The 27,059-nt window shown below is 45.7% G+C and overlaps 1 protein-coding gene across 1 annotated transcript in view; it reads right to left on the bottom strand.

Annotated features, from left to right (window-relative positions):
• CLPB (ClpB family mitochondrial disaggregase) overlaps positions 1-27,059 on the bottom strand; it is a 160,228-nt gene that overhangs the window by 26,400 nt on the left and 106,769 nt on the right. Inside the window, exons 6-7 of the mRNA XM_063093871.1 lie at positions 15,819-15,916; positions 4,573-4,687 (exon numbers count right to left, since the gene is read on the bottom strand). Coding sequence (XP_062949941.1) covers positions 4,573-4,687; positions 15,819-15,916 — 213 coding nt within the window. The remainder of the gene's footprint in view (positions 1-4,572; positions 4,688-15,818; positions 15,917-27,059) is intronic.

Here is a 27,059-nt window from a genome sequence, read left to right as displayed (position 1 = left end):
TCTTTCTTCAGAGCACATCACAGAGATGGACAAAGGTCCACACCAAATTCATTAATCTGACAAACTGCACTAATCATCTACTTTGAGCAGTATGCTGTGCCAGGAATTGGGAAAACAAAAATGATTAAGTCATGGTATCTACCCTCAAGGAGCCCACAGTCAATTGCTCCTGAACTGAGTTAGGCTAAGTAAAAACCAGCCAATGTGTGGAAGATGGGCTGGGGTTGGGGAGCAGGAAAGGGCCAGAAGAGAAGGAATTGCAAGCAGAGAGGGCAGCAGAGACAAGTGCAGGCAGGACGTGCAGGAGGCAGAAGCAGCAGTGGGCCCTGTATGCCAGCTCAGGCAGTGAGGGGCCCTCAAAGGCTTGAAACTTGGGGGAAGCACTCTTATATGTGTGTTTTACAAAGATCACTGCAGCTGGGAAGAGAATTGATTCCAGGGGAAGAAAAGGAGGTGGGGAGACCAGTGAGAAGGCCACTGCTGTGGTTCAGATGGGAGACGCTGACGTTCTGAGCTAGGGCAATGATATTAGAAACAGAAGGGAAAGGTCAGGTTTGAGAACCACTTAGGAGGTAGAATATAGGGCTGTAAGGGGTGAGAGAGAGGGTGGAGCCAAGGAAACGTCCAGGTTTCTATTTAGGAGACCAGTGAATGGTGGTTCCTTTATGCAGATAAGAACACAGGAGGTGGGCAGGTTGGGGGAAGGGGAGGAGCAAGTTCTCAATGTGCTGAATAAACAGCTGGTTGCCATTCTGAGGAGGACAGTGAAGCTTAGAGGCCCTGAGCTCCAGGAGGTCTGTCAACAGAGTAGGCATCCTCCCATCCCCATGACCAACAGCAGCACTGGATTCTGGAAGGAGAGCCTCACTTTCAATGCCAAGGCTCTGGCTTGTGGTATGTAGGTTGGTCCTGCTTTGGCTCCAGTGACCCTAGACCAGAGAGGCAATGGGGACATGGGCTGTGGGGCTGGTGCTTCATCTGCTCCATTTGTAAGGCGGTAACTGTGCGCCAGCCTTGCTACACGCCCTGCAGCTGGGGATCACACTGATAAATTCACTGTATTACTTTGCACAAATCAATATCCCAGCACTTACCAGGGGTTGATGTGACCGAAATTGGTTTCAGCCAATTCATGAGGGTAATAAATGGCCATTTATCAAATCAATTCATTCTGCGGCACTTCTCTGGCTGCCCATCCTCATGGTACTCATGGGGTGCCAGGCTCCATCCATCCAGTCCCTAGCACACACCTGACTTAAGCCTAGAGGACCCAGGGAGGCCTAGCCTCTAGATCTGCCTCACTTTCCCATACCTGCTTTAGCCTTGAGGTACTGAGGCATTGTGTGCTGCCTACCACAAGTTCTGACCCAGTGAGTGCCTCGCACTTCTCCTGGGCTGGGAGCTAAAACCACTAGGCTGCCCCATTCCCTTATGCTTGGTTCCAGAAGCCTCTGGGAGCTAATCACAGGGTCTGAGCATGCTTCTGAACATTATCAGTGTGATTCCAAGCTGCAGGGCTTCTCAACAAAGTGGGCACACAGTTATAACCTTATGAATGGAGGTAAAAAAGCTCCAAGCCTATGACTCAGGCCTCAGTGGCCTTTCTGTCTTTTCTAAGTTCACTGGAGCCATAGGTGGGTCAACCTACATACATAGGACAGAAGCAGGGCCTTCCTGGGCAGTCACTTTGCTTCTAACCTGAGGCCAAGTTCAAGTGACAGAATGGGAACTCTATGTCGAAGGAAGCACTCGGGGTACATATTCTGACAGCTCTTGGAGGTGAGGAGTGGAATCACCTACTCTTGCTCTGGGCCAATGAAAAAGAGAGACAAGGAGGGTGACGCATCAGAGGTCAGCATAGGGCCAGGGGAAGAGGTGAGCTGGGGCTGGAACTAAGGATTAGTCCCAGGCTGACGGAAATAGCCGTGGACTTGACCTAAAGAGCACACAGGACCTAACCCAAGACTAAGCATCTTGAGGACAGGGGCTAGGTTTTCATCCCTGTTGTGTGGCAAGGACTGGAAAGATCATGTGCTTTACAGTCAGACAGACCTGATTTGGTGACTCATTACACAGGTGAGGAAAATGGTTGATGGAGTTTGGATGTGTTGTCCCCTCCAAAACTCATGTGGAAATTTGATCCCCAATGTGGCAGTGCTATAAACTGATTGAGTCATGGGGGTGGATCCCTCATGAATGGATTAATGCTCTCCCTGGGGGAGGAAGGATAAATGAGTGAGTTCTCGCTCTATTAGTCCCCATGAAAGCTTGTTGTTTAAGAGACCCTGGCACCTCCTTTGTCTCTCTCTCTTGCTTCCTCTCGCCATGTGATCTGCTTGTACCCGCTGGCTGCCTGCCACTTTCTGCCATGAGTAGAAGCAGCGTGAGGTCCATGCCAGATGCAGCTGTCCCAGAATCGTAAGCCAAATAAACCTCTTTCCTTTATAAATTACCCCATCTCAGGTGTTTCTGTTGTAGCAACACAAAACAGACTATAACAGTGATGTTCAAAGAAGCTAAGTGAGCAGGCTGAGTTGCACAGCTGAGTTGCGCAGCAGACCTGCTGTGAGCCCAAGTTGGTCTAATCTTTCCATCTCAATACCTCCTACCAAACCCTACTTTTGGGGAGCTTCACATCTTATGGGCTTGAGGAGCTGGTGAGAAGTGGGAGGTCAGAAGAGAGCAGGTAGCCTGGTGGGAAAGGACTGCGTAGCAAGCTAAGGGAAAATACTACAGTGGTAGCAGCAGTCCAGGCCCACATAGACATGAGACTGCAGCAAGAGATGCTTTCTTAGACCTCCACCCAGGTAAGCTTGTCTCAGCTGTAGCCTATACTCCTCTTTTCAACCATGAGATTTCCCAGAGTCTCTCCTGCCTGCACCTCAGACGCAGCCTTGGCAAAGGATTAGGGGTTGCGACCTCTAAGGTGGTGGTTGGGGGGTGGATGTCTGTAATATCCAGACCCAAAAGGGCAGCCTGGTGTGATCTGGGCCTGAGCAGTGGGGCCCTATGTATTCACAAAAGCTTTCCCCAGCTCCTGTGTGTGCCTGCAGGCAGGCTTCTGACCTCTAGTTGGTGAGGCAGATCTGGTCTATGGGCTCCTTTTCTCTGTTGATAGAGTCAGGCCCTCACCCCCATGTGAGCCCCTCTGGTGTGTGAGGATAATGGAGATCAGGCTGGGCCCAGGTGTCACAGGGGCGGCTGCCTTCTTTTTCAGTTACTCCCTTAATTGGTATCTTAGGGCTACCCCAGAAAGTCCCAAAGGGGCAGCCACAATTTTAGACTGATGGCTCCTTTTCTCAGTGAGCAGAAGCTGGTGCTGTCCTTAGCAGTTGCTGGACTGCCTCTAATGGGACTAGATGCTTGAAGAGAAGAGGCAAGCAACATGTAAGTGGTACTGACCGAGACATCTCAGGGCAGTGGTGTTTTAAACTTCAGCCAAGCATCAGAATTGCCTGAAGGGCTTGTTAGTTAGAGTTTCTGATACCACAGGTGTGGGGTGAAGCCTGAGATCTGATTTCTCACAAGTTCCCTGAGGATGTTGCTGCTGCTGGTCAAGAGATCGTGCTTGGAGAACCACTGCTTTGGGGGATACCTCTTTGTCTCAGCCTGGCGTAAGGTTCCTCTTCCCTCGCCTCATCTGTCTGAAATCACCCTCAGGGAGTTATGTACCAGAGTCAGAAAATAAAGGTGAGGCCACTGTCTTCAGCGGAACCCTAGTTTTAAATATTCATCCAATGGGGTCTACATGGGCAGGAGAGCCATTAGATTAGGGGTTACACCAGAGGGCAATCTGGCTCCTAGGGATCAAAGTATGGGACATTAAAGCTTCAGGGGTGAAGAAGGCGGCACTCAAGAGTGGTGCAGGATGTTTTCTCTAAAATTAAGCCAGCTCCTGACAAACTTTCCTGAAGTGATAGAAGAGTCCCGGGCTGGCAGACAGAAATACACATTTTCTGGCTCAGCTGCCACACTACTAGTGATGGACAAGCTCCCGCCCCTCCCTGGGTCTTATATCTCCCACCTGAAAAGTGGGAGATGGGCACAGTGAACCAGATGAAGGTCAGAGTTAAATTCTAAGAATAGGAAAGCAGGCTTGAGCAAATTATTTAAATGCTCTGAGCCTCAGCTTCCTCGTCTGTAAAATGGGAATTTAGTGGTACCAACTTCATAGGGTTGCTGTTAAGAATTAAATGATACAAGATATGTAAAGAGCTTATAATAAGGCTGGCACATAGATAGCCCCTAACAAATGTTAACTTTTCAAAAAATTATTTATTTATTTATTTATTTTTCTGACTGGTAAGGGGATCTCAACCCTCAGCATGGTGTTGTCTGCGCCACGCTCAGCCAGTGAGCGCACCGGCCACCCCTATATAGGATCTGAACCCGCGGCCTTGGCGCTACTAGTGCCGCACTCTCCTGAGTGAGCCACAGTGCCAGCCCCAAATGTTAACTTTTAACACTATTAGCTGCCTCTGTTCAGTTTGGTGACAGCAGGACGTACACCTCATTGCAGCAGTGTGCACTGCCCTGTCCTTTCTGGTGCTGGCTGGCATCCCGCATACTCACCAGCACCCACCGTGGCGATCGCACTCTCCTGGCCAATGATGTGCTCCTTCAGTCGCTGCTCCAGGGGGAAGCGGCGCCGCTCCTCAGCCTCACGCTTCCGCTGCTTCTCCTGGTACTGTGGGGAAAGAGGGCAAGAGGCTTAGGGATGCTGGGCCAAGTAGATCCCTAGTTTCATTCTATCCCCCAACTTGGGAAAAAAAACCCTGGAGATCCTGCTGCACAGCTCTGGCTCATGACCACTGGAGGTTGGGGCAGTCCTTCCCACTCTCCTCATATAATTTCCTCCCTTCAGGGGTCCTGGCTCAACCAGCTAGTAAATTAAGCACTGCTAGGAGATTAACCCTGGGCTTTGGCGTCTGACAGAAGACCTGCATTCAAATCCCAGCTTTATCACTTATAATATGTGCTTATCATCTGGAGCAAGTTACTTCACCTCAAGTTTTCTCAACTATAAATTGGGGATTAAATATGATATAATAATATGATAATGTATATAATGGGCTTAGCATCATGCCTTGCATGTAATAATTGCTTAATAAATACAATTTTCTTTCCCTTTCCTTTCCTCTCATCCTGTTAGAAACCACAGCTATGAACACCCTCCACTTCAATGATACTGCCTTTCAATTAAACATAATTATTCAGCAATTGCTGTGTGCCCAGCCTTGTGCATGGCCATGATGGAAGGATAGGCTGGGGGTTGGGGGGGGAGGAGGAGGACTGTGCCCTATCCCCTGGGAGGTTCTAGTTGATGCAGAGTGCCTAGCATGCCTGGCCCTGGCCTACATCCACTTCACAAAAGGCAGAAGGAGGAGGCCTGGGCTTGGAGGGTGCGGAGGAGAGCCAGGCCTTGCCCTTAGGGAGCTCAGAGTCAGGAGGAGGTCAGCCAGGGCCTGTACACGAATACTTCTCAGGCAGAATCAACCACTTACATCATGGTTCCAAAGCACAAATACTTACCTCTAGCAAAAAAACTACCTGAAATCAAGTTGGTTGAATGTTTTTGAGTCTCACTCTAAATCAGTTATGAGCTCCCTGAGTACAGGTATAATCTTTTACTCATTGCTATTTCCAGCATGATCCTGGTACAGTGGGGGCATCTGGTGAGTGTTGGCAAAAATGAGTTCAATGACAGAAACAAAGAGGACAGAATTAACAGCCAGACGGGTTGGTATAGGGGTAAAGAGAAGGAGAAGATACATAAATGTGGAACATTTTTGGGGGTGGGGCAGGGCAGCTTTCTAGTAAACAGGAGGATTGAAGAAGCTTGAGGACTAGGCCAGATGGGAACTGTGGGACTGGAGAACAGGCAGAGAAGGGCAAGGGCATGGGCCTGATGGTAAAGCATTTGTAGAGGTCGGAGCCGGACTGGGAATGAAAGACCAAGTCTCCAGGAGGCTCCTTTCCCCTAAGCTCTGATAATACTAACATCTTTCTAGAAAGAGAGCTGTCAAGGTAAGGCTCTGTCACAAAAGTTGCGGTTGCAGATTGCTCTTGCGGGCAGAGTGGATGAAAAATACCTGCTGCTTGGGCAGTGTTTTCCTGTTATGGTAGTGACCTTGACAGAAGTTAAAAAAAATAAATAGCAAACAATCCAATTTTGGCTGTTGCTATCAGTCTGTAACTGAAAGCTCCCATCAGTCCTGGGGTTTCATATGGAGCAATAATTCGGCGCCGATCCCAGTGGAGCGACGCTTGCCGGCTGGAATCCAGAATGTCACTGTGCTGCTCCCTCAGGCGCCACATACATCACCTGGCTCTGATGACTCCAGCCATATATCTATCTGCCTCTTCCTCCTCCCTGCCCACCAAATCCTGCTCAGCACTCGGGCCCACCGGGCTAGAAAGCTTTGATGGTGAGATGCACACACTGGCTGGGACAGTGCTGGCTTGCAGTTGCACAGGCCCTGGAAGCTGGCTTGCGAGGGTCTGTTGGGTTGGTTTCCTCACTTCCCCTCAGTGATGGGTCTCAGAGTATTCATGACTCCAGGCCTTTGCTTACACTGTTACCCTGCCACAGAAGTCTTCCCCACTTCCACCAACTTCCAGTGCCCCGGTGATCTTAGCTTAAACATGATATTGTCTGAGCTTGTTGTAAGATTTTGTGTCTATCCTGGCTCCTGGGACCTCTGGTGCATGTAATTAACTTCCTGTTTGTCTCTTCTTTCTTGACCATGAGGCTCTCAGTTATAAAAACCACGTTTTATTCATCTCTATAGTTCCAGCTCCTAGCACAGGGCCTGGCTCACAGAAGGACTCTGCACATATTGCTCACTGAATGATGTACTACCATTGGTGGAATGGCTGCTAGATGCCAGGCACTATACTCAACACTTTATACACAGCATCTCATTTAATTCTTACAGTCGTCCCCCATCTGAAGTTTGGCTCCTCTTTTGGTTCAAATTGAGGCAAGTTGTGTGGAGAAAGAACAAGCTTTGCTCCATTCACATCTGAGTTCAAACCTCAACTCACCCACTTACTTGCTATCTGACATTGGGTAAATTAATTCACCTCTATGAATCTTAGTTTCCTCATTGTAACATGGGGACAGTACTCATACTATCTTGTGGGATCCTTGTGGGATGCTGGTGAGGATGAAATGAGATAATGTGCATAAGATACTTAGCAGAATCTGGCACATAGCAAATGTGTATATGTATAATAAGTGGTAGTATGAGTGACTCAAGGGCTAGTATAGAACCTAGCCCTTATTAAGCCTTTGATAAATGTTACTTCCCTTCTCCTTCTTGCATTCTGATAATATACTGTCTTGCTCAGTGCCACCTTCTTCTTCTTTTTTTTTTTTGTATTAAAACCCTTTTAAACTGGTTTAATTTTGTGTGGAGTTCCACAGATAAAAAAAAGAGTTGCTCTGGCTCAAGCAGAAGCCTGGAGCCAAGTCCACCTGGGTGTCCTCCACTGCCCCAGAAGTGGCTCTTGAGGCTCCTTCCTCTAGGAGCCTAGGTCTGCAAGGTACAGTCTCAACACTAATTGGGTTCTGGAGATGACTCTACTGCCTGACGCCACTCATCTCTGGGTGTCAGTTCTCCTTACATGGTAGAGAATTCTGCCTCTAGGTACTTTCTATCCATTGGTCTGCCCCAGGCAAAGCCCAACATGACTTTTCTTTCCAATTTGTTGATGTGGGTATGACCATCATGGCCTTCCTAAGTCTGCTCCAGGGAAACATTTCTATTTCCTGTAACTCTTCTTCAGTGTCATGAATTTAGGTTGCCTAGTATTCCTGTTATTTTCTTGGGCAAAGGGAAAGACTCCTTGACTTCTATGGGGATGAGCAGGGATGGAAGTGGGATGGTTATACCCTGAACTGACTGGGTTCTGAGGAGCTTTCTAGACTATCTTGGGAAAGGTTCAAACTATGGCCCAAATTTTGAGAACATCCTGATTCTCCCCAGCCTGGAGTCCCAAATACCTATGGCATTTCAGAAAAACCTCTGAAAATGGATCAGACTTTTTGATAAAAATGTACAGGATACTGGGATTAACCCAGGTTGAATGCTTCTGCTTCATGCTCTTTTCCCAATGCTTAGCCCAGAGTTTGTACTAAATAATGTGTTGAATGAATCAATGACTTCTTTAAGGCATGAGCCATGAGCCATGAGCCCAGCCTTGTGAAAGACTAGCCAGTGAGGAAACTAGAAAAGGAAAATACTTGATTTGTATATATTCTATTTGGGGGACAGGAAAAGAAGGATGGGAGAAGGAGCTTGGTAAGGGCTGCATAAATGTAGGCTACTATAGTTTCTGGCTCTTTGAGGAGATGGGGAGAAAGGCTACAGGACTCAGTTTAAGCCTCTGAGTTGATGGGGTTCCACTAGAGAAGAAGACAGGGCAGGTAACCCAGCCTGCAAAAGCAGAGGGCATGAACTGAGAAAGGCACTGTGAAGGAGCCACCCAGGAGAGGAGTGGGGGAGTGATCATCTTCCTAATAAAAGCCATATACAATTAACTTCAGAAGCCCTCACCTGGAGCAGGCAGCAACCAGCTTCCCATGATACATCTTGGCTGGATAATCGCAGCCACTGGTTTCCATCAGTCTTGATTTAATATGGCACCCCTTCTGGCTGTGAGTGCATTTACAGGAAAGGGCTGGGAGGCTGAGGCGAAACCTAGCTGGGCTCGCTCTGCTTAAAGCTGAGTGGCTCTGAGGGGGAGGGTTACAGGCAGAAGGGGTATGGCAGGCATCCCAACTGTTGGGCATCCCTCAGAGGACAGATCTGACAATGAACCTGGCAATGTGTTCACTGAGAGGACAGTGGGGCGGTGGTGTGTAGGCAGAGTAAGATTCTGGGCAAGAACGGGATAGGGAAGAGAAAAGAAAAAAAAGGCCAAGCTTTAGTTTGCTTCTCATTGGGAAGTTAGGCCTACAGAGTCCATGTGCTCCTCACAGGCAGACCTATATATGGCCCATGCTTCTGACTCCCTGATTCAGACCCTAACTCATACTGCAGTCAGGGCTTCTACTATGGCTTGAGATGGAATGACAGAGAGGAGTGGGTAGGGAGGTCAACAAAATGGACCATCGGGTAACAGATGAGATTGGGGGGGTAGGGGGTGGCGGGATGATGGAGGAAACCTGGAAAAGGGGGAATAACAGAGGAGCCCAGGGGGTCCAACAAAGAAGCCTAGGGGATACAGAGCAAATGGGAACATGAGACCAGGGGATGAGAAGGACACCCAAGGGACTCAAAAGTCTCTTTAAATAGCCCATAAAGTATGAATTCCTATAGAGGAAGGCTGGACACAAAGCAGGAGTCAGCCCCATCAGACTTGGTAACCACTAGGTAAGCATTGTGATTCCATTCTCCTCTCTTCCATTCATCCTTTTTGCTGCCAGAGCATACTTTTAACATGTAAATCTTATCATGTCACTCCTCTGCAAATAGCTGGGTTCATCCAAAAATAAGACTGGTGAGAGAAGGTTAAAAGGGGTAAGGAGTGGCTAAAGGGAGAAAATGAGTTTGTGCTCATCTCAGTGCATATCAGGGGCACATGATGTTGATTTATCCCATAACTGGTGACGTCAGCTTTGATCGCTTGGTGGTATCTGCCAGGTTTCTCTGCTATCACCTTTCTTGTAATTAATAAATATCTTGTTGGAGGGACTTTGACACTATGTAAATATTCTGTTACTCCTCAAACTTCCACTCACTAGTTTTAGCATCCATTGATGAGTCTTGCCTCATTTGGGACCAGCTGATTTAATACTCACAGCCTTATGAAGTTGATAGTTGACCATCATCCCCACTGTACAGAGATTAAGTGAATTCAAGCAAGGTTCTACTGGCAGCAAGAAACAGACACAATACTAACCCTTGCAGTCTGACTCCAGAGCCTGCACTTTCTACCTGGAGATAAGAAAAGACCTGTTCTTACCTTCAGGGAGTCCAGAGACTTTTTAGGGAGATGAGACTTAAAACACAAATTTTCTATCCCTACTTCTGCAACAGGGGTACCTAAAGAACTTATTGAAAATAAACACCAGAGGGTGTTCTTGCCAGAAGTACATAACCTGAGTTGAATCATAAGGAAACATTAGACAAACCCAAATTGAGGGACATTCTACAAAATAACTGGCCTGTATTTGTTAAAATGTCAAGGTCATGAAAGACAAGGAGACTGAGGAACTGTTCCAGATTAAAAGAGACTAAAGAGACATGACAACTGAATGAAATTTGGGATCCAGAATTCTCTTTTCTTGTAAGGAGAATTATTGAGACAACTGGTGAAATCTGAATAACATCTGTGGATTAGTTAATATCAACATTAATGCCTTGATTTTGATCATCCTACTGAGGTAATATAAGGAAATATCCTTGTTTTTTAGGAAATACTTAGTATTTAGGAAGTACTTAGGGGTAAAGAGGCATCATGTGTATAACTTACTCTCAAATGATTTAGAAAAAAATCTTATTATATACATATTTATATTATTTTATATATATAAATAATAAAGCAAGTGTGATAAAATGTTAACAGTTGGGAATTCTGGGCAAAGGGCTTATAGGTCTTCATTGTACTATTTCTGAAATTAGGCAAAAACAAAATTTTTTTAAAAATTAGGATAATGCTTACCCTTGGGGGATGGGAATGCATAGTGGCTGGAAGGGAGTATGTGATGGGCTTCTGAGAGCTTGTCACTGTCTGTTTCTTGACTGGCTGTGTTTAGTTTGTGAAAACACAGTGAGCTGTATATTTCTGACATGTACACCTTATACAAGTATATTTCCATAAAAAGTTTTTAAAAGTTAAAAAAAAGAGAGAAAGTGAAAGCTTGTCCCCATAAAGTACTCAGCACTGTGTGTGGCCCACAGTAAGCCACAACGCCAAGCACAGGGCCAGGCAGGCGCAAGCTGGCACCTGTAATGAGATGCGTAGCAGAGAACAGGCCGAGTGAGGCAGGGGGAAGAAGAACATACCTTTCCCACCCTCCTGTGTATTCCACCCCTCCTCTCCAGGAGGGCTTTGGCTGTGCTCAGCTCTGATGGGAGCACCCAGGCTCTCAGCCTGGAATGCAGGCCCAGGGGAGCATACCATCCCCAGCTACCCCTGAAGCAAATGAAAAAATATAGAGACAGGAAATGTGCTTGTGATCCTGTCACTGGGATATGCAAATAAAAAATATAGGATAGGCCTATCTGCCTAATATTCCTGCCAATTCATTCTCTGGGTGTGATTAAAACGAGCAATAAATTCCTCGTGAGTCTCGGCGGAGAGACAATCGGGAGTGGAGATGCGGGCTGGCATGAGCGCGTCCCCCTCAGCTGAATATTCATCACAGGATAGCTCCCCATATTTTTGTTTTATCTGCCATCGTGTGCACAGAGATATATTTCCACCTCTCCTTCGTCTGTTAGTTAAGACATGAAAATCGGCTAGGCTTTAGGTTTTAAACTCTGCATCTACTGAAATCCTTCACAGTGAGACCACAGGCTACCTCCTCTACAAAGCTGCCCTGCCCATTCGGCCAGGAGGCGATCCATGCTTTCCTGGAGCCCTCACCAACTCTGTGCAGACCCTCCTGAGGTACGAGTCAGTCAATCTGTGGGTATCAGAGCTAAGAGTGCCTGTGCCTCCCTAGCCAGATGGCATGCTCAGGGACAGGGGCTGGGCCTCATCCACCTCTGGATCTTCTCAGGAGGCCTATGGAGGCTGTAGCACAGCAAATGCTGAGAGGACTAAGGAAACGGCAGTGAGGAGAAAATCATTCAGGCCACTTGAGGTTACAGAGATTCTTGGAGTAAGTGACACATTTTAAAAGGCAGAATGAAATAAAAAATTAGGCTTATGAATAATTTTTAAATGGTAAAATCACCAATGATATTAAGTGAAAAAAAGCAGATTCCAAACATAGGATCATAACACAAACCCTTTCAGGGCCAAATAGGAAACATAAATGTCTGACAAGGAAGGACATAATATAACAGGGAATGGGGGAACCTGGGGCTGAAGAGCCTGTGCCCCCAACCTGAAAGCATTAAATTTACAGTTTTGAAAAACCGGGTTGGCAAAAATCAAATATGGCTGCCAGTTTGAGACCTCTGGTATATAGAGTAGGCTATCAACCAGGTTTAAAAAAGGCCATCTATAAAAATATAGAGAGATTTTGTCCAGAAAAGGCCAATATAGTACCATAAGAGGAAACCTCTGATTCAAATCTAATAGTCACTTATAACAACTAGATTTTCTGTAAGTGGCCTGCTTTCTTTCTTGCAGTTTCAGTTTTTCCATCTGGGAAACGTGTAATAAGAGAAATACTTCATAGATTTGTTATAGGATTAGAAAAAATATATATTAGAGCACCTGGCATAGTGCCTAGATGCATTTGATAAATGGTATCTACTATTATTATAAATAATTAGAAATATTAATAGTGGTTATATCTACATAGTAGGGCTAGAATGCTTTTAATCGAGATTCAGCTCAGTTGTCATCTCTTCCAAGAAGCCTTCCTTGATAAGTCACACAACTGATGGCTTGGTGTCATGGTTTACTTGCCTGCCTCCCTCTGAGACTGTGACCTCCCCTGATACATAGATGTCATTCATAAATATGTACTGTGTTATTTAATTCTCTTCATTTTACTTTTCTCTATTTCCAAATCTCCTATAATGAGACATATGACTTTAATATTTACAAATTTTCTATAATGAGCCTAATTGGACTACAGAGTGGTAGGTGAAGGTGGAGGCTGAGCTGGATGGCAGGGGGATGATGGACGGACAGAGGGGAGCCAGATAAGATCAGGGCGGCAGTAGCCCATGTCTAGACAAAGAGCCAGGAGATGAGGCCTCTGGCTGGAGCCTCAGCACCCTCCAGGCCTGAGTCATTATGTTGCAGATGTAGGGCCAGAACTCAGAGAGGGGCAGCTGCTTCTTACTTACTGGTAGGAGACAGAACTCAAGTCTAAAACGGTGCTTTTCCCACAAAAGTTTGCCTCACAATTTTGAAGAGGTAGTTTTTTGCAGCTTGGAGGAAAAAAGCAGAGCAGAAAGAATGGGTGACCAAGTAGATGCTGAACAACGGGGAGAAAGACAATGCTTCTGACATCCAGGGAGAGCCGAGGGGTGGTTCCCATCGGTAGAATCTGATGGGACAGCACAGCACTAAGGTGGAGCTGCTCAGTGGACACTTGGATATTCAGGATGGAGGACATACAGATCAAGTGTACAGAGGGGACAACAGATTGAGTCTGCGGAATCCCTGAGCTGGCTCTAAGTGGTCTTCCAGCCTTTACACGCAGTCTCTTCCACTGTGGGATAGCTCTGTAGGGAGCTCCTCCCTGCAGCTGCCACTCAATATGCCTGCCTCTCTTCTAACTTTCTCACTGAATGAATCTCATCCCCTCTCACCCAGAGTTGTTCTGGTGCCTAAATGCAGTCTCTCCTCTCCAGGCCAGAAGCTCCTATTGCCTTCAACTTTTTCTCATGGCATAGTTCCTCTTGCCACCCTGCTGCCCACCTCTGCACAGATTCTAAGAGCTCGATGTCTACTTAGGAAGTGGTGTGTGCAATTGCCCTCCCTGCCCCAGAAGGGTCTGACCAGCACAGGAGATTGCAACCACCATTTGTTCACTATGGACATTAACCTTGTAATAATGTGGCCAACAACAAGCCACTTCCCTTGGGCAGCCAAACTTTGTTAAGGGTTCCTCAGTTGCCCTAACCCCTCTACTGTGCTAGCACTAAGAGGCCTGTTCTCTTGCTCCACATGGTCAGACCAGCACCTGCCCTATGTTACACCACCTGACAAACTGTGAGTACTCTTAGCTAAGTCCAGCGCTTGTCTCTCAGGGAATCCAGTTGGGCCTGAAAGGGGAGGTGATGATGGGAGTGCAGTCCCTGAGATTATTTGAAACAGTGCTGAGGGATTTCCTTCAGGCGCTTGGGGAAGCTAACTCAACTTCCAGGGCTGCTCCTAGGAGGGAGTGGAAAATGTGAACAAAGGGAGAGAAGCACTTGCCCTCTTTCATTTAGTAGCTCTTTCTATTCCCAAGGCCCTTTGGGATGGGCTGTAAAAAGCTAGCCACCCTTCCTAACTCCTTCCCTTCTCCGGAGGAAACTACTGCAAGACAGTGACTAAGGATACTAGGGAGACAAACTCTGTATAGTTAATGCTGATTACCAAGTATTACCAGATCTCTCCTTCTAGGCACATGGTAGGATTACTCTTCTTGCCCCCTGTGATTGGGTGGGAACATGGGATTAGTTCTGGCCCAGGAGTTGAGTGTAAGAGTCCTACCTCTAGGCTGAACATGTAACTGTAAATGTAAGACCCTTCAGGGCATTCTTTTCTCTCTGGCAAGCAAATAACAACAATCTAGTGGTGGCTACTCTGCCTGCCAGGATCCCTGTGATGAGCCCAATCCACCCCCACACCGAACCACAATGGACATGCAGCAAGAGGCAAAAATAAATCTTTGTTGTTTTAAACCACTGAAATTTTGGGTTGTTACAACAGCATATCTAGCTTATCCTGACTCATATGCAAATCATAATACATTGAACAGAAACTTAGAAACCATTTAGTCCAATGTTTTCATTTCACAGAGGGAAACTGAGATTCAAAGAGGGGAGGTGCTAGCCAAGGTCACGTGGGCAGTAAGTGGTGGAAGCGGGATCAGAACCCACATCTCCTCTGTCTCAGTTCAGTGAGCTAAGTACTCTGACTCAAGACAGAGAGAATATCTGCCACTAGGTGGGACCTGTCACTTAATCATCCCAAAGCACTTCAGTCAATTTGCAGACAATAGACTACATGGTGCTAGAAAGAGGACAAGATAGAGAGTTAGAAACCAGGTCTTCCAGCATCAGTTCTGCCATTGAATCTTACATGGCCTTGTGGTCAAGCCTATTCATTTCAGTTTTGATACTGATGCTGGGACCAAAGGCAAGCCACATGACACCCGGGCTCCAGTTTCCCCAGGAGTAAAATGAGTCAGTTGATTTAGGTTTCAGAGATCTAAAACTTGTGCCCACAGCAGAGCCCCCTCAGAGGCTACCCTAGGAGGGAAGGGTGGGTCACGTGGACAATGTTCTGGTCTATCTCCCCTTCAACTAGAGCAGCAATTTTCCTGATTTATTTGTTTATGCTCTCATAAGATTTCCCATCACTGGACTTGATGATTTCTAAGGTCCTGCCAACTCTGAGATTTGTGATTCCAGTTCTTGGATTCTGCCCAGTAGTTCCTGAGTTACAGCTCTGTGGCTGTGAGGGGCGGAAGTCTTAGCCTCGTTTTCAGGGAGTTCAAAAGTTTGGTTGAGAAGATTGAATTAAGATCGAGATTTTTGGGGCTGAGACTCTTTATCAGGCTCTCTGGAGTGTGTCTGGAAAGAAGGGGTAAAGGAATGGTTCTAGGAGTGATGATGGCAAAGAATTGCTTGATGAGGCTATAGAACACATGAGGCCTAGGGGAAATACTACTTGGGCTAAAGATTTTGTTTGGCTAGCCCCTCTCTTCTGAAAAGAAGCTGGGAGGTCTATCACCTCAAAAACTGAATTTGAAGGTTAATCCTCAGAAGCCAGAAGTGGCCCAGGTCTCTCCCTGGTCATGACAGGGGCAGCTTCCTATTCTTGATAAGACTGGGGGCTGGATTTGTATTTAAACAGACAATAATCACCTAAGGAGAAGTGGCCTTTGGTGTGGAGTCTGACATAATTTAATGAGTGAAAGATTAAATGATGCTTGGAGTGACCACAGGCCTCTTTTCTCTGAAACTTACCTTGGCCTCAGAAGTCCTCAGAAGCTTCATCACCTCCCCTTCTCGGGCATAATCCAAAGGTGTGTGTCCCATTTCATTCCTCTGCAGGGGGTTGGCTCCTAGCAGGAGAAGGATAAATGGTCAGAGGCTCTATGAATGGTCAGTGGGACCTTAGCCTTCCCTGGAGGTGGCTTAGGTCCCCAATTTCAGTGTGAGGAATGCCCAGAGAAACCTAAGAGATCACAGAATGGCAGGAAAGACACATCAAGCTACTCTGGGAGGAAAGTTCTTAGTCCTTTCTTACAAAGAGGTCAGGTTATTGGAGCTCCTATGTGTGCATGCGCACAAGTGCAGTAACTCACTACCCACATAGAAAGGTACTACACACATGTAGATGTTATACATCCAAATACACACAGCTGAACATGCTAACAAAATATACCAAATAAATACATAGACTAATATACCCCAACACAAATACATGTAAATACACAAATTCATATATACATTTGTTAAAATGTCCACATTTTCCAACACATTTGATAAAGATGAAAATTTATTCATAGAGTCATATAAAGGTTTCTCTCTAAAGCAGAAAATAATATCCCAAATAACAATTAAAAGGTTCTCCTCCTTGCTGCACTCTGTTCCTCTCTCTCCTTTTATGCTCTCTTACCTCTGTGTATCTCCTGCCTGCCAGAGTCAGCTGAGTCCTCTGGAAGGGCATGGGCATCACCAGCAACCTGGCTATGCCACCCTAGCTATTGGTAGAGTGTGTATGTGGGCAGGCATTTCCTCCAATTATTAGTTTCTGTGATTTGAGGACAAAGAACTTTGAGTATGACAAAAAGAAGACATTAGCTGGGGGCTATGTATCTACCTTTTCTCTAAGTACCAACAGCTAATAAACATGTACAAAGTGTCTACTTTGTGTAAGACTTGGCAGTTATGGAAGAAATGCTACTCTGACCCTCTGTGCTGTCAGAATCTCCTTCCCCAAACCCAGGTCTGAGCACCTCACTCTCCTCTCCAAAAGCCATCCATTCCATTCAATCTGGCAAACCTTGACTGAGTGGGACCTGGGGATGCAGAAGGATCAGGTCTGGCCCTGCCCCAAAGGTACTCCTCTCAAGGCAAGAAGACAGAAATATAAGAAAGCTGTTCTTGTACACAGCAGATGCTCAATAAGGGTTAACTGGAATATTAAGGTAATAATTATTTAGTGTTCCTTGAGCTTCTTTCTTGCTAAAGAAGTGTTATCAGGAAGTAAAGAAGGATTATGTCCCTGTCATAGGATATAATAGGCTGCTGGGGACCCATTGGGCACAGGGCCTGGCTCAGGGTAGGTGTCCAACCACTGTTCGTTGGACAGTGAAAATCAGTGTTTCTCAACTTCAGTCTTTGGTAACATTTAAATCATGATTAAAAACTATTCCTATTGAAGGTTTTTGCTTCTTAAAAGACCTTATAAACTTGCCAACAGTATAAACGTTTATTAAGCATTTACATGTGACTGTCTGGGCTGCAGAGGATGAGGCTAAACTTCTACACAGGTGTGAGAGGAGGCAGGGGGATGAGGCAGAGAGGAGGATGTACGATCCAGGCAAAGGAAATTTTTTTATCAATATGTAAAATTAATACTTTTATACATGATTCTATTTTCTAACTGAAATTTAGTATAAAATATTGTTATATATTATTTTTATTATAATTCACATACTATAAAGTTAAACCTTTTAAATTATATAATCCAGTGGCTTTATATACTCATAAGGTTGTGCAACCATCACCACTATCAAATTCCAGAACATTTTCATCCCCCTGAAAAGAAACCCCATACCAATTATCAGACACCCCCCATTCCCTCCAGCCCTGGCAACCATTAGTTTACTTTCTGTTCCTTAAGATTTGCCTATTCTGGATATTTTATATAAACTGAATCATACAGTATGTGGTCTTTTGTGTCTGGCTTCTTTCACTTAGCATAATGTTTTCAAGGTTCATCCATGTTTTAGCATGGCTGAATAATATTCCATTCTGTGGACATAGTACACTTTGTTTATCCACCTCTCAGCTGATGGACATTTGGGCTATTTCTCCTTTTTAGCTGTTATGAATAGTGCTTCTATGAACATGCATGTACAAGTTTTTGTATGGATGTATGTTTCATGTCTCCTGGGTAGATACCTAGGAGTGGTGGTGGTAATAATAATAATAATAATAATAATAATAATAATATATTATTTATTTATAATTATATTTATTATATAATTTATAATTTATTTTATAAATAAATTATAATTTATATTTATTATTATAATTTATTATATAATTATATTATAAAATATAATAATAATTATTATTATAATTATAGTGCTAGTATTTACTGAGCACTTACTACGTGCCAGGCACTGTGCTATGCACTTTTTGTACATTTTATCACTTAATCCTCACAACAACCCTGAGGGATAGGAATTAAAATCCCCAAGCTATAGTGTGGAAACTGGGCTCAGAGAAGTGAAATAACTAGCCCAGGGTCAGAACACTAGCTTTATTTGCTTGAACCAGGAGTCAAATCCATCTCCAGGTTCTTCTCCTAACTTCAATTCCCTGCACTCTCAGCAGGGTGGCCACAACACACGCCTGCTGAAAAATCCTCCACTGGCCTTTCTTTCACTGCTTACAGGACAAAGTGCAAATTCCTTAGTAAGGAGGATGTCTGTGGTGTTCTAACTAGCGGGCAAGTCCTCAGAAGCTCAGTTAAAGCCACATTCTTTTAATTCTATTGGCACTCACTGGGCACTTTATATCTGCAGGGCTCTGTATGCAGGATGATGAGGGATCAGCAAAGCCAAGGAATGGTTTTCTTTTTTATATTTCTTGACCACTCTGTAGCAACTGATACCTTGGCCACTCCCTCCTTTGAGTTCTATAAAACCACTTTCCAGGTTTTCCTCCCACACTTGTGACCATTCCTTCTCTGCTTCTTGCAGTCTCCTCTTCCTGTCTTTAAGATTAGGTGTTTCCTAGAGTTTGAGTCTAGCACAATTCCAGATCTCTAGGAGCTTATGGGGACAAGAGATGAGCACACAACTATAACACAGGCTGAGTGTGATCTCTGTGCTAAAGGAGGGACAGACAGACCGCACTGTGGGGGAAGGAACAAAGTGCTCAGGGGCTTGTTCGTCTGGCCCAGCCTTCCTAGCCCATCACTGCTTTCTCTGCTGCTCAGCACTGAAGGGACTCTGTGAGATCTGAGGGGCCAGTGGCAGACAGCATCATCCCCTCCTGCCAAAGCTCCTGTGACTCCCTTTCTGCCCCAGCTGCGCTACAGTTAAGCAGTGATAAGGCCTCTCCTTTCTTAGGCAGCCTGAAGGGGAGCTCTGTTGCTAGATATATGCTAGAGTGGAAGGATGAATTACGGAGAGACCTCAGGAAGGGAAAGAAAAAAACAGCAAAGAGAAGAAGGGAGAAATGGGTAGGAAGAGAGAAGGGGCGGGGGAAGAGGAAATAAGGGGAGAGAGGAAGACAGTGGAAGAAAGAACAGAGGATGAGATTAGCCGCTTCAAACAAGTGCTGTCAGTGATCTATATTTGCTTACAGAATGAAAAATGTGTGCCATAAACATTGGCCACTGAATAATTTCTAGTAGGAGTTGTGTCACTTCTCATAAAGGATGGGATGGGGAGAGGTAGGACATCTCTGCACCTGGGCCAGCCAGCACTGGGGCTCCTTTTAAAGTAGTGCTGGGTCTGTCTCCACCCAGGAGGCTCTCAGGTCAGGCCCCACCTGACCACTCATGGGGGGAAGCCAGCCGTGCTCCCCAAGGTTCTGGAGCCTCAGGGCAGCACATCTGCCCCCACTTTAGGAAGGCTGAGGCAGGGGCACCATGGATAATGTCCATCTAATATTAGTCCCCCAGCCCCACACCCTCACTCTGACTTGACTAATTGCTGTAATAATTGATAGAACCTGACTTCCACTACTGATCGATTTCACCTCCACGACCAACGGCCACAAACCATTACACTCCAATAAATAACCATACTGGGCCTCACCCGCCTGCCCTCTCTGGGGGTATGGGATGGCCCGTGCCCTGGTCTGACCTCCCCTTGCCTCCCACCCAGGGCCCCTCCGGGCCGAGCAGCTGGTCTAGAGGGCCAGGCCTCTGGGAGCAAGTGAAAGGGCTGGACAGACATGGGAGTGCTAATCGCAGGCCATCCGTCACCTCCCACTGGCTGTCTGGGGCTGGGGCAAACACCTGGAACACCCCAGGCAGTGTAGTGCAGGACCCTTCCCCTCCTCTCCTCTCCCTGCTCCAGATTAGTATGTCCCAGCTTATAATATTTGATAAATAGCAGACTGGATTCCTGGCAGTACTGCTGCGGCTGCGCCTGCCTGCTACAGCTGTGGAAGGTCACTCATTGGGGAAATATGTTTCTGTCAGTGGTATTGAAAAAAGTTTAGTGGAGTGACAGGCCTCAATTTTTCAAATTTTATTAACTCCATCCTCTTAACCATTTGTCTTGAATTCCTTCAGATTCTGGGGGATCTGTCAATAGGGTTCGGGCCAGAAAAGAAGGGTGGGAAGTGGGGGATCATGGGGCTGGTGCTGGTTGGTGCCACTGTGGCTGGCTCGGGTTTCATTACCTGGGCAGGCTAAGGCAGTGGAAATGGCACTGGTGGGAGAGAAGGCCTGGCCCACTGGTGCCTAGGGAGCCCACTGCTCTTCTCTGGCGTAGCACCTGCCTTTGATGTGACAAAATCATAGACTCTCCAAGTGGAAAAAGACCTTAATGGTGAGTGCTTCCAATTTCCTAAGACATTCTTCTTTAATACATCTGAGAGAGGTGGTCACTCTGGCTCCTATAAATGTTCCTAATACCCAGCTCTAATCTCATGGCTCTCCAACAGGATTCCCCCGTTAAAGTGAGGGCAGATCCTTCTTATATGAGCACCAGCCTCTCTCACCAACTCCACTCGCATCTTGGTCTTCCTGAAAACACCTGTCATCTTTTGAGACTCAGTTCAGGCTTCTCCTCCAGGAAGCCTTCCTTGTTTCCCTCCCACCCCAGGGGGGTGGGTACCATCCTTTGTGCTCCCATAGGCCCTTCTGCTGTTATCTTACTGAATTGACCACTCTGTATTAAAGTCTGTCTCCATCCAAGACTGAACTCTTAGAAGTCAGGGACTATGCCTGATACACTTCTACATCTGTGTTACCCAGCAGAGGACAGGTGCTCAATAATATCTATCAGATGAGTGAGCTGTATTCTCTCCAGGTGCTATATTCTGAGGCCACACAGAACAGGGCTGGTTTTTCTACCCCAAAAGAGCCTTTCTGATAGAACTGTATGACCATGTCCCTTGTTCCTGTAGGCCAAAGCCCCTAGTTTCTTTGCTGCCTGCACCAGACACCTCTCTGGCTGGGTGGCAAACAGGTCAGGTCAGGCCCGAACACCTTCTGCTTTGTAGGTGGGTGGTAGGGAGAAAGTCAGAGAGAGGCACATTTGCCCTTCCTGGGGAGAATGCTGAAATTAGGGTGGGAGTGGGATTCAGATCTTCTCTGTGCTGGCGGGAAAAGCTCAGGTTGGGGGAGTGGGAGGAAGCTTATTACTCCCTCCTCCATTGACATTACTCTATCCCGGCCTTCACCTACCTCTGTGAACATCAAAGAAGATAATGTATGTAAGAGGGCTTAAAAAAACAACAGTAAATGCCCAATGTAAATGTTAGGCTGATATTATCAATAATACTGACATGCTCCCTCTGGCCCCCCACTCCATTCTGTAAGCCATACTGCCCTTCTAGTGATTCAGTTCTACCACTACTGCAGTTTTCATGACTCACCCCTTACCTCTGAAAGCGTGCTGGGCTGCGGAGCCAGAAGTGGAGAGGGGTTACTACCTCCTGGCTGTGTGATCCAGGGCACTTGCTTTACTTTTCTGGTAGTAATGACTGCTACCCTGCCTACCACTAGAGGTTCTGTGAGGACTGAATAAGATTAAAAAGTTTAAAAATGATTGAAAAAAAGATTGTATAGGTGTATAATGTTCTTTCTAATAAGTTTTATATTCATTTTCCTTTCCATTTTTACTGCTAGCTCCTTTACCACATTCACCCTGATTGTCACTATTTCAGCAGTATATTTACTCCAATTGGAAGTTTTTTATATAACAGAAATCTTTCCCATGATCATCAGAGATGTCAATGTGGACCAACTGATTCTTTTTGGTTGTGAGCTCCCCATCAAGGAAGCATTCAGAGAGAGACAGGGTGACCACATGGAAGATGTGCACCTTCCCTGTCTCACGCTCATCTCCACTCTGTCCTTTGGGCTGCTCGTCATACCTGGAACCCTGCCCCTTGTCTGCATGATTCATTCTTCCAGGCCTGGTTCTCCCCTCCTCCAGTGATCAGTGCTCTGCCTGCTAGGCTCCTGTTGTCCTCCCTATTCACGCCTTCCCTGGCCCTTGGCCTCAGCGTCCTGGCCTGCCCTTTCCACATCTCTGTTTAGTCTTCACAGCTAGTCTGTATGTAGCACCTCAGGCCAGAGACTGACTGATTCTCCTCTATATTCCTAGAGGCTGACAGAGAGAGAGAGAAGAGACTTGGTCAGAGTGTGACAGGAAGCACAGCAGAACTAGAAATAGATGCCAGTCTTCTGATATCTTATCCTGAGCTTTTTCCATAAACCACACTACTGAGCACTGCTCAACATAGGTGTACTCGTGGGCATGTGCACTTGCACATGTCTCCCTGTGACTGAGAATACTTACAGCACTTATTACGTGCCATATCCTGTGTTGACTGCTTCCATGGATTTAATTCTTAACAATTTGGCGAAGAAAGCAGGAGACATATTATTGTTATTTCTTTCCATTTTACAGATGACTTAATTGAGTCTGGCAGAAGAGCAAGGGGAAAGGAGACAGGCTAACATTTGTTGGTTATAAGGCCTTTATACACAATGTTTGAATTATTCATCATACAAAACTTTGAGAGAAGAGAAGTTCAGAGAGCTGAAATAATTTGCCCATGGCCATACAGCATATAAATAGTAAAGCTGGATTTAAAGCAGGGATTTATTATTACTATTCTCTTTTTCGTATATGTTTGAAATTTTACATAATAAAAAGTTTTGGTTTTTGTTTCCAAAGAAGTCAGATCTGGTTTTCTAACACAAAGTGCTACCAAAGGCCTGATGACTCAAAAAGAAAGAAAAACCATCTTTCCTCCTCCTCCCTTTCAGTGTGCTCAGATGCTCCAAAGCCAAGATAGTTCAAAATGGGGCTCCCTTCCCTCCCATTCAGGGCTCTCCTGACTGGGGGCCAGGTGAATGGTGACACATTAACTGACATCCCAGAAGGTCATCCTGAAGTCCTATCCTGCAATGGATATGGTTAGATGGGAGCCCTTGCCTAAAGGAAGGCAGACATCTAAAATTCAGGGAACAGAGAACTATTGCCTCAAGGTTGGATCCAGCCATTCCATTAAAACCCACTAAGTACCAACTCTGGGCCAAGGGCTGGGTACACAGTAGAATCAGACTGGTTCTTGACCTCAGGCAGAACCCAGACTGATGGGAGACTGACAGGGATAGAAACAATGACAATATAGTGTGGGAAGTGTCAGGGGGGTGAGGAGATGAGGTTAATGACCTGAACCCCCCACTCCCAATACAGGAGAGCCACCCACTATGTAACCAGGGAGATGGGAAACCACAGGACCAGATGGAGAAGAGCAGAAGATGCTGCACTAAGCACTAAAAAAGACTGAAGAAAGAGAGAAGCCTGGGGAAGGGAAGGTTAGAACCCAAAGTCACTGAGACTGAGTGAGAGAGTGGGGGCTAGAACCTAGACCTTCCAGTCCAGGGCTCTTTCCACTATCTGCACTGCCCCCTACTCCGCAGCATTCACTTCCCCAGCACTGACTGGAAGGACTAGACCACACTGGGCTGCCACAGTTGTCTTCAGTGGTGTCAAACTCCTCTTTGCCCACCACTCAGACCCTACATTCTATGAGGTCCAGCTCCATTGCCCCTTCCCTGAAGGAACCACTCTAGTCAATGGATCACTTCCTCCTTTGAACCAATAGAGCACTTATCTGATCCCAAACTTTTCACACAAGTATTGTCTCCAGAATCAGATGTATTACTAAATGGGATAATTTGTGAATGCCTAGAAAAGGAAATGGTGATGATCACCAGGCATCAGGATGGGTTCACAGAAACTAGGTCATACCAGACTGAACTGCTTGCCTTTCTTTGTCAGGACTGCCTGTTTGTTCAGTCAGGTGCAGTCAGGGCAAATATGGACTTACTTCATCAGACATCTGATGGGATGTCTCAGGACAACACCGTGGTCATGACAGAGAAATGTGGGCTGGATGCCAGTACCATATGGAATGTTAGTAAGTGACTGATGGACTAGTGAGACCCAAGGAGGGTGGGGCAACTGATGGATCAGAGGTGACCAGGAAGGAAGTTTCCAGTGGCAGCAAATAGGCTTGGTCCTGTTCAGCATGTTTATTTCTGACATGGATATCACAGGAATGGCCTACTCATCAAATCTGAGGACATAATTAGGAAAGGCACCAAATATACCTGGTGGAAGATTGACATTAAGAGCTAAAACAAATTAGATGAAAATTAATGGAGATAAATGGGAGTCATGGGTTTTGGAAGAGAGACAAAGTGGAGATTGTTCTGGGAAATGTGACTGAGATAGGAAAGGGTTTAGAAGCCATGTGAGAAAAATGGTTTAAGGAATTGTAGGTTTAGGATGAAGAAAAGATAGCTCAGGAGAATATGCACCTGCCATTTTCAGGTATTTGAAGGGCCATTATGTAGAAATGGGGTTTGATTCATTCTACATGAACCCAAGGATAATGTTAAGAACTTTGGAAGCAGATTTTGGCTGAATTTGTAACCATCAGATCATCCAAAGATAGAATGTGAGCAGCCTCAGGAACAATTGAGTTCCCTAGCACTGGAAGTGTTCAAACACTGAATGGATGACCACTTAGTAGGTTTACTAATTACACATTGGCTTACATATCTTTTTTCCAGATTTATGCATTTAAAAATACTTTTTGAGAGTCTTGTATGTGTTTGGCACCATGCTAGATGCTAGAGATACAAAGGCAAGTAAGAAGACACTGTTCCTTCTCTTAAGGAGCTCTTGATGCTGCTGGGCGGTGGGGGGGAGATGAACAAGTTCCTTTCAAGAGTATCTCATGCCTTCATTACAGGCCTCAGCACAGGGAAGATTGGCTACAGTTTAGATTAGGTCAACAAGTTCCTTTAGAAATTCAAACAAGTATTTGGTTACTAAAGGCCATAAATAGTTTAGTCAAGGTGAAATCACTTGCTTAAACCAATTACTGTCTGTGGGAATAGAAGTGTACAATAACTGCAATTTGTGAATTTTTGTGCATGATATTTTGCTCTTATAGCCTGAGTTTTGGTCTTTGGCTGGGACTTGTTTATGTACCTACAGATTGTCTTACAAGTGGCTGTAGTGTCAGGGCTCAGTGATTTAGCCAGCAGGGCTACCCAAATCTCCATTTCTTACCCACCCTATGGGGACTGCTTCAGCACAGACATAAACATGCTCCTGCCGTTACCTTATTGCACTCATCACATGGGGAGGCTAGAAGGCTTGATTCAGAGATATGATTGGATTTTAAATCCCAGTCTCACAGGATTTTAATTACTGGTCTGGGGCAACAGGGATAGGCGCTGGCTGCCTTTGGATGGAGGAGGTCGATATACCAGTCCACAACATATTGAGCCACAATGCCTGCAGACTCTATTGCTCTATTTAATCATCTTTTGCAAAATTTACAGTGGAACAGGAGGGATCAATACGGAATTTATCACATTCTCTTGTAAATATGAGGCAGGAAAGAGTTCCAGGCAGTTTGTTACTGAGTGGGAGGGAACATGTCTGTGTATAGTTGGGCATTAGGAGATGAGACAAAATCCATACTTCTTGGCATAAGCTACAGATGCTCAGCCAGTCCCTCTTAAGCCTGAAGGCAAGTTTGATGCAAACAACACTAATTCATTCATTCATCCAATCCAGCAACCAACACTCCAGAGCACCTATTTTATGCCAGACCCTGTAGAGGCTTGGGACACAGACTGGAATTCTGCTCACAAGATCATAGTCACAGATATACCACAATGGTTCTGCCACTTAATAGTGGTGGACCTTGGGCAAGTTAATTAACATCCTTGTGCCCTTTTTTATGTATATGGAAAATGTAAGAAATAAGAGTACCTACCTTGCAGAGTTATTTTAAATATTAAAGGAGATGAAAGCCTTAGTCCAGAGCTTAGTATACAGTAAGACCTAAATAAGATAGCTATTGTTATTTCTCCTTCAATTACCATTACTAAACATTCCTTCCTACCCTCGGTGTCACCCATGGTTTATGTGTAGAGATGGAAGGTTGAGCAGGGAGCCGACCACTCTGCCTCCTTAGCAGACAGAAGGGAGGCTGCGTGGCCTCTCCAGGTTAGAGACCTCGCCAGGGCTACTGGCAGCAGAATCAGAGGAGTGGGAGAAGAGGGTGTGTGAGGAGGTGACACATGTTAAGCTCTGCTTTTTGAAGCTTCAGTTGTAATATTTAAAACAATAAAACAGCCTCCTAAAATGTGGAGGAACAGAGTGAGAAGTGATTCACTTCATTTGGGCAAACCAAGGAAAGTTAAACAGAAGAGATATAAATGAGTTGTATCTTGAAAGCTAAGCAGTTCAGTAGGTGGAGAAGTAGGAAAATGGCATTCCAGCCAGAGAAAAGTGAAGGAGGACAGGTTTGGAGGCAGGAAAGACTCTGTTCAGGAGTGAGCAGTTTGGTGGCCGATGGCAGAGATGGTTCCTGTCTCCCAGGTCCACTTGGCAGCAGGCACCCTCCCGGTAGGCCCACCATGCTCTGATCCCAATCCTGGAGCACATCACCATTTCCCATCCCCTCTTAGAGACAGGGTGGCAGAAGACTCATGGTGGACTGTAGAGTGACTGCAAGCTGGGTTAGATATATCTGGTCTTACCTTATAGGCACTGGGAATTGCTGAAGGTTTTTAAACAGGGGAGTGACAGGGTTTTGCAGGGTAGAGGCTGGTTTGAAGGGGAACCTGGAGGTAGGGAGACCAACAAGAAGGCTGTTATAGCAGTCCAGGTGAGAGGGATGAAAACTGAACCAGGGTAGTGAGGACAGAGGAGAGGATGGATTTGAGAGGAAATTGTAAGGAAG

Source organism: Cynocephalus volans, chromosome 4 (assembly GCF_027409185.1).
Source record: "Cynocephalus volans isolate mCynVol1 chromosome 4, mCynVol1.pri, whole genome shotgun sequence".
Taxonomy (NCBI): Eukaryota; Metazoa; Chordata; class Mammalia; order Dermoptera; family Cynocephalidae; genus Cynocephalus; species Cynocephalus volans.
This window is presented reverse-complemented; position numbering and strand designations above follow the sequence as displayed.